The sequence below is a fragment of the Nicotiana sylvestris genome, chromosome 5 (assembly GCF_000393655.2).
Source record: "Nicotiana sylvestris chromosome 5, ASM39365v2, whole genome shotgun sequence".
In the NCBI taxonomy this organism is placed as follows: Eukaryota; Viridiplantae; Streptophyta; class Magnoliopsida; order Solanales; family Solanaceae; genus Nicotiana; species Nicotiana sylvestris.
The window spans coordinates 54,491,400-54,499,313 of NC_091061.1; the positions used below are offsets into that span (position 1 = coordinate 54,491,400).

General features: G+C 44.4%; 2 protein-coding genes and 1 non-coding gene across 3 annotated transcripts; 1 reads left to right on the forward strand and 2 right to left on the reverse strand.

The window, feature by feature from the left end:
• Positions 1 to 1,082: 1,082 nt before the first annotated feature.
• Positions 1,083 to 2,711, reverse strand: LOC104236883 (uncharacterized). Its single transcript, XM_009790930.2, has 2 exons — positions 2,234 to 2,711; positions 1,083 to 1,273 (listed from the first exon to the last, which is right to left on the reverse strand). Exons 1-2 carry the CDS (start codon positions 2,709 to 2,711, stop codon positions 1,083 to 1,085), a joined length of 669 nt encoding a protein of 222 aa, XP_009789232.2.
• Positions 2,712 to 4,797: 2,086 nt separating this feature from the next.
• LOC104245045 (uncharacterized) lies at positions 4,798 to 6,279 on the reverse strand. Its single transcript, XM_070146238.1, has one exon. It carries the CDS (start codon positions 6,277 to 6,279, stop codon positions 4,798 to 4,800), a length of 1,482 nt encoding a protein of 493 aa, XP_070002339.1.
• Positions 6,280 to 6,838: 559 nt separating this feature from the next.
• LOC138869855 (small nucleolar RNA R71) lies at positions 6,839 to 6,945 on the forward strand. Its single transcript, XR_011400105.1, has one exon. It is a non-coding gene; the product is annotated as a small nucleolar RNA R71 (small nucleolar RNA).
• The last annotated feature ends 969 nt before the right edge of the window (positions 6,946 to 7,914 follow it).

Genomic DNA, 7,914 nt, shown 5'->3' on the forward strand with positions numbered 1-7,914 from the left:
AGGAATCCCCCACCCCACACTTAAAAAAGAAGACATGTCCCCATGGCTTAAAACTTAAAAGAGCAGTGAGGTAAAGAGACTTCCCTGAAGCTTCACTCTTGATCGGAAACAGTTTCGGGGTTCACGTTGCATGCACGCCCCAAAGCTCGCAGCTAACCCATGAACTTCTTTTCCAACTTGACTTTTCGGTCAGCTATCGCATCCACACGAGTGCCCAAATCATTCATGGAGGTGCGTAGACTAGCCACCTCCTGCTCTAATGTGGTGTGCCGGGACACTCTGGCAGTTCCTGAAGAGGACGCTGCTCGTGACAGTGCTGCAGCTGTTGTGCTGGGCGCATAGGCATGCGCTTCGCCCTCCACATCCATTTGCTCTTCCTCTTCCTCCTCTGATGCATCAGAACCACTCTCATCCTCTTCACCTGCCGCTGCTGCTAGGGCTGCCCCCGAGGTGTTTTTGCCAGGTCAGATCTTGTGGCTTTTTCTTACCAGCCCATGCACACGAGTATTTTCAGGTACCTTCACTTTCCTGCAAAGCTTAGTCACCAAGGATGGGAAAAAGAACCCATACAGGCGTTGGGGGCATCGGATAAACATCTCGCCGTGGATCACTTTGGCCATGTCGAAGGGATGACCCTTGATGAAAGACCAAATCAGTGCAGCCCGGGGTCCATTCACCTCCGAAGTATTTGTGGAAGGAATAAGGCGACTGTTAATCACATACAGCCAGCTCTTTGCCTCTGGAGTTAAAACGGAGGAGTGTAACATCTCTCTATGTTCCAGCCACTCTACCATTTTTCCTGGTACGCAAATGTCATCAAAGAAACGCTCCCACTTGGCATCCGTTGGATTTCTCCCATATTTATAAAAGTTAGTATTCTCAGGCAGAGGGTCGGGCAATTGATATGCTATGCGTATCGCCTCAATGGAGGCATCCACCGCCTTGCGGCGCACTGTGACCACGTGGTTGACATGCTCTATTAGATTAGCATAGAATTCGCGTAAAACCATTACATTAGCCTCCCCTGGCTCGTCAATGAAGGCCTGCAAACCCCGTTCCATCAACTCATTGTACATGTGGGGTCATCGTTCCTTGACCTTTTTGATGTCAATGCCCCTCTTCGGAATTGGCTTCTTGGCAGCCTTCTCTGTAAAACGGGTCTGAGCCTCAGGGAATACAAATTTGTTGTTGTCATAGGGACGTGCAGGAGCTACCCTTTGGCGACTTGAGGATGGACCCGTGGCTTGGACCTTTTTAGATGGTGCCATAATACCTGCAAAATGTGGACACATTAGCTCAACCCAACAAAATTAGTGTGACTTAATGTGGTTACTCAGACTTCACACACAAAATTGGTCACAACTACATAATCATGCTCATTGAGGCCTTTCCACAAACACCTTGTGGGCATTAGGCTCTCACAACTCTTTTCTAAGTGTCTTGCAACAAGGGCCTCCCACAAATCTCATCTATAACCTAAATCAAGTACTACCCACCCCACACTTGCAACAAACTAACCCCACAATATATTTCACCAAGTTTGGACACCAAATCACCAAACACATCTACACTAATGGCATAAGATACAACATACAAAAAGAAAAAAAATATGCAAATAGAAAGAGAAAAAGAAAGAAAACTACAACTAGGGCTAATACCCTGTGAAGGAGAATGGGGAGGATGCTAGTGAGTTTGGGGAATAAAATCGTGAGAGGGGGATGGGGTAGGGGTGCTGGAATTTGGTGAAGGAGTTGGGTGATTTTGGGTTAGAAGGGGGGGGGGGTAATTGTGAATAAAAAAATAACCAATTAAACTAAAGAAATAAAAGAAAATAAAAAGAAAAACTAAAACTAAAAAAAACACAAAACGCCGGAAGAGTTCACCCAGGCGTGCGAACTTGTGCGCGAAGTCGAGCTCCTGGGCATTTATTTTTGCACTTATTTTCACCTGGTTTGCTCCTAGTGGATGGTCCTTTCACCCGCCCTTCGTCGCCTGCATTTGTTAGTAAGTTAAAGCTCAAACTCAAACACTACTACTATCATTGGGTTGCCTCCCAACCAGCGCCTTATTTAACGTCGTGGCACGACGGTTACAACATTTCAATGAGTTGCCTCCAATCCAGCGCCTGATTTAACGTCGCGGCACGACTCAACATGTTCTCAAGCATCCTTCAAGTCCACTGAGGTCTTGTGACGTGCAAAGTCACCACCCCAGTAATGTTTTATCCGTTGACCGTTTACCAAGGAAGTGCCAGTTGAACTCATATCTCTCAACTCCACGGATCCATGAGGCTTCACGCTTACCACAACAAAAGGGCTCGACCAACGAGATTTAAGCTTTCCGGGGAAAAGCTTCAAACTCGAATTGAACAACAAAACTTCTTTCCCTGGCTCGAACTCTCGATGTTGAATGTGCTTGTCATGCCACCTTTTAGTCTTCTCTTTATACAATTTGGCATTCTCATATGCATGTAATCGAAACTCCTCGAGCTCATCAAGTTGCAGCAACTTCTTCTCTCCAGCTAAGTCCCCATCCATGTTCAACTTCTTTATTTCCCAATAGGCCTTGTGCTCAAGTTCGACGGGCAAGTGATATGCCGTCCTACACACCAATCTATAAGGAGAAGCACCTATGGGAGTTTTGTATGCTGTTCGATACGCCCACAATGCGTCGTCTAACTTTCCGGCCCAATCTTTTCTATTTGCACTCATTGTTTTCTCAAGAATTTGCTTTACCTCTCTGTTTGAAACCTCCACTTGACCACTCGTTTGTGGGTGCTAGGCAGTGGAGACCTTATGCTTGACCCCGTACTTTGCAAGGACATTGTTTAACAGTTTGTTGCAGAAATGCGTACCTCCATCGCTGATCAACACTCTAGGAGTTCCAAAGCGAATGAAGATATGCTTCTTTACAAAGCTTACCACCACCTTTGCATCATTAGAGGGAAGAGCAATGGCCTCCACCCACTTAGACACATAATCAACTGCCACCAAGATGTATCTATGGTCGTTCGAGTATGGAAAAGGTCCCATGAAGTCAATTCCCCAAACATTGAAAAGCTCCACTACCAGGATGTTTTGCATCGGCATCTCATGCTTCTTAGTGATTGTCCTGGTTCTTTGGCACCTGTCACACATTTTAACAAAGGTGTGTGCATCCCTAAACAATTTTGGCCAATAAAAACCTAATTGTAGCACTTTTTGGGTGGTCCTGTCTCCACCGTGATGACCTCCATATGACGAGGCGTGACAACTATGAAGTATGGCACTCATCTCTTACTCAAGAACACATATCCGCATCAACTGATCTGCACATAGCCTGTATAAGAATGGCTCATCCCACATGTTGAGCCTCACATCATGCAAGAACCTTCGTCTATTGTCTGGTGTCAATTCCGGTGGTGTCACCCCACTTGCAATAAAGTTCACATAATCTGCATACCACGAGGCTGTGCTTGAGGTGATTGCCAATAACTGCTCATCAGGGAATGTTTCTTTGATTGCACCCCCTTCAGCCACATGGTTTCGATTTTCTAACCTAGACAAGTGATCAACCACTTGGGTCCCTGTTCCTTTGCGATCTCGGATATCTAAATCAAACTCCTGCAAGAGCAGGACCCACCGAATCAGTCTCGGCTTGGCGTCCTTCTTCTCAAATAGGTATATGATAGCTGAATAATCTATGTGGACGATGACTTTGGTCCCCACAAGATATGACCTGAACTTGTCAAATGCCCACACCACTGCAAACAACTCTTTTTCAGTGACGGTGTAGTTCATCTGAGCTGGATTCAGAGTTTTGCTCGCATAGTAGATGGAGTGGAATATCTTATTTCTCCTTTGCCCCAAGACAGCACCAACAGCCAAGATGCTCGCATCGCACATCAACTCAAATGGTTGCTCCCAATCCGGAGCAATTATGATTGGTGCAGTAACCAACCTTCCTTTCAGCTCCTCGAATGCCTTCAGACATGCATCATCAAATTTGAAGGCGATATCTTTCTCATGAAACCTGCACAAGGGAGAGGAAATTTTCGAGAAATCTTTAATGAAACGATGATAAAAACCTGCATGGCCCAAGAAACTGCGAATGCCTTTGACAGAATCAGTGGAGGCAATTTTTCAATCGCTTCCACCTTTGCCTTGTCCACTTGCAAACCATCTTTGGACACCTTGTTCCCTAGGACAATACCTTCACGTACCATGAAATGGAACTTTTCCCAGTTTAGCACCAAGTTAGTTTCTTCACACCTAGCAAGTACTTTATCAAGGTTCATCAAGCAGATATCAAAAGAACATCCAAACACAGAAAAATCGTCCATGAACACTTCCACAAACCTCTCAACCGTGTCAGTAAAAATGGCCATCATACACCTTTGAAACGTCGCAGGTGCATTACAAAGACCAAAGGGCATTCGCTTGAACGCATATGTGCCATAAGGACACGTAAAAGTGGTCTTCTCTTGGTCCTCTAGGGTTATAACAATCTGATTATACCCCGAGTAACCATCTAAGAAGCAGAAGTACTCCTATCCAGCTAATCCATCAAGCATCTGGTCAATAAAGGGGAGGGGAAAGTGGTCCTTCCGGGTGGCATTGTTCAATTTTCTATAATCAATACAAATTCTCCACCCGGTGACAGTTCTTGTAGGTATTAAATCATTATTCTCATTAACTACTATAGTCATCCCCCCTTTCTTGGGTACACATTGGACGGGGCTTACCCATTTGCTGTCTGGGATAGGAAATACAATACCTGCATCGAGCCACTTAATCACTTCTTTTCTTACCACCTCTTTCATGATTGGATTGAGTCGGCGTTGTTGCTATACACTGGGCTTGTGTCCGCCCTCCATGAGGATTTTGTGCATGCAGAAGGCTGGACTAATGCCCTTAATGTCAGACATAGTCCACCCAACTGCTCTCTTGTGCTCACGTAACACTCCAACAGCTTTTCTTCCTGCAATTTAGACAAGTCAGACGAGACAATAACGGGTAAAGTGTCAGAGTCACCCAAATAAGCATATTGCAGGTGAGGTGGAAGGGGTTTAAGTTCCAATTTTGGGGCTTCCTCAATTGACGGCTTTGGAGGAGGACCCTCTGGTCTATTCAAAGGCTCAAAGGGGTGCGTCCCTTGCAGGTACGCACAAGATGTATCAAGGATTTGCATCATCTCCTCAACCTCCTCATCAACCCCCAGGCTATCAAGAAACATAAGTGCTTTCTCTAGAGAATTGTCTAGATATACATTCGGATAATGAATCTGCTCATCGGCCTCAACAACAAATATCATTGAGAGCTCCTCATAGTGGCGGGGAAGTTGGATTGCTCTGTAGACATTAAAAACTGCTTCCTCGTCATCTACCCTCAAAATCATCTTTCCCTCTCTCACTTTGATAATTGCATCACCAGTAGCTAAGAGAGGTCGCCCCAATATGATTGGAACCAGTTCGTCAGCCTCATAATAAAGGATAATGAAATCAGCAGGGAAGATGAATTTCCCAATCTGCAGCAACACATCTTCAATTACCCCTTCAGGGTGTGCTATTAATCTGTCAGCCAGCTGTAACATCACAGTAGTGGGCCTTGGAGATCCTAGGCCCAGTTGCTTGAACAAGGACAGGGGCATTAGATTTATGCTTGCCCCCAAATCGTAAAGAGCATGACCCACAACAATATTGCCAATGCGCACAGGAATCGTGAAGCTGCCAGGATCCTTAAGCTTTTGAGGGAGATTATTTTGGACCCTTGAAGTGCACTCTTCAGTAAGTGCCACTATCTCAAATTCAGTTAATCTTCTCTTGTGAGCCACTATATCTTTTATGTATTTAGCATACTTTGGAATTTCACGAAGCACATCAACAAGTGGGATATTCAATTGAACCTGTCTCAACATAGAGAGGAATTTTCTGAACATGCGATCATCATTCTTTTTCTGCAATCTATGGGGAAAAGGTGGTGGTGGTCTTGGGGCCTCCACTGGATCTGAAATTTCAGCAGCATTCTTTGGCTCTTGAGTCACTTTAGGGATCAACTCTCCCTCAGGTATGGGCTTGTCTTTCTTTTTCTTTGGCACTTCCTGTAGCTCCCTCCCGTTTCTAAGTGTAATTACATTCACTTGAGGGTTCTTTTCTGTATCTCTGGGGAGGACGCCTGCAAGTCTAGTGTTTTGATTTGTTGCTAACTGCCCTATTTTCCTTTCAAGATTTCTGAAGTCGGTCCTGAGTTGCTGATTGTCAATCAACAACTTCTTTAGCAGATCATTGGTACTTTCTTCCATTTGTTGGGGTGGTCTCTGAGGCTGATTGAAATTCCCTTGGGGTCTGTGCTGATTTTGATTCTACGGATTTCCACCCCATGAGAAGTTGGGATGATTCCTCCAATTTGGATTGTAAGAATTCTTGTATTGTGCATGCTGATTCGGTGGACCTCTGTTCTGTTGCCCCACATAATATATGGATTCTGGATTCGTGGGGCACATATCACTCATATGACTGTCGCCATAGAGTTCGCAGCAAATAGTCATTTGTTATACGTGTTGCATTGTCTGTGGTTGCTACACTGTCATCCTAGTCATCTAATTGGACAGCTTTGCAATATCGTCTCTCATGGCTGACACTTCGTCTAACTCATGTAACCCAGCTGATTTTTGCTTAACTGCCTTTCGTGAATCACCCTCACCTTGCCAGTTATTATCATTAGCAGAGAAGTTATTTAGCAAGATTTGGATTTCACTGTACGGTCTGGCCATGCAACTACCCCGACAAGCTGAATCAAGATTCATCTTTGAAGCATCATCTAACCTATCTACAAAAGTGTGACCCAATACCTCGTCTGTCTAGCAATGATGAGGACAGTCTCAGAGCATCTTCTTGTACCTTTCCCATGCTTAACGCAGTGTCTCGCCAGCTCGTTGTTCAAACCCAAGAATTTGACTCCTCAATACCTTTGTTTTCTTAGGGGGGAAAAACTTGATTAAGAATTTCCTTGCCAGATCATCCCAAGTGCGGATTGAATTTGCTAGCTCTTTATTCAACCACTCCTTAGCTTCCACAATCAGTGAAAAGGGGAAAAGTGTCAGCCTAACATAGTCCTTGGAATCGTTCGGATAGTTGTAGGTATCCGTAATTTCCAAGAAATTCTGAATGTGCCTTTGCGGGTCTTCATGAGGTAAACCCACAAACAACCTTGTGGATTGGATCAGCTGTACCATGTATTGTTTCAGCTCAAAGTGCCCAGTGATGTCAGGATTCACAATAGCCTGAGGCATATTAGCCAGAATGGGCCTTGCGGCTTCAATCACCGCGCGTTCCTCATTACCTTCCATCTCAGTTGGTTGTGGTTGAACTATGATGTCCAACTCTCTTTCAATTCTGGTTCTAGCGTCCACCTCCCTCCTCAATCTGTGAAGTGTTCGTTCAATTTTGGGATCGAGAGGAAGGAGATTGTTTGCGCTTCTACTTCTTCGCATTCAATAGAAATTCATGTATTAGCACAAAAAAGTGAACTGAGAGTTAAAACTCGAATAAATAAATAATAAAAGCTCAATTCAATCAAGTAGCTAATTTCTAAGTCTCCGGCAACGGCGCCAAAAAGTTTTTGCGACCAAAAACACTCACGCAAGTGCACGTGATCGTCAAGTAATAGAGTAGTGAGTAGAGTATCGTTCCCACAAATACTTATGATTAACTGGTGACTGGTTCAAACCCAATTTTTGTATCTACCCAAGAGGTTGTTCACAAAAGAGAGATGTAATTGTTTTAAAACTTAAACTATAAAGAATTAATCTAACTAAACAAATAACCAAACGAAAGGCAATTTCGAGTAACAAGCAGTAGGAGAGGATATTCCAGGGTCACGAGCATAGTTAACAATCGTGTCGAGTTCTTACTCGCCTATTCAACTCAACTCAATG

Excerpts from the sequence above, each read along its gene's own strand:
- LOC104236883 (XM_009790930.2), bottom strand. The coding sequence starts at position 2,711 with ATGAGTGCAAATAGAAAAGATTGGGCCGGAAAGTTAGACGACGCATTG. Across the intron at positions 1,274-2,233 it reads TGGCACTTCCTTGGTAAACG|GTATTATGGCACCATCTAAA; the intron begins GTCAACGGATAA and ends CACATTTTGCAG.
- LOC104245045 (XM_070146238.1), bottom strand. The coding sequence starts at position 6,279 with ATGGAAGAAAGTACCAATGATCTGCTAAAGAAGTTGTTGATTGACAAT.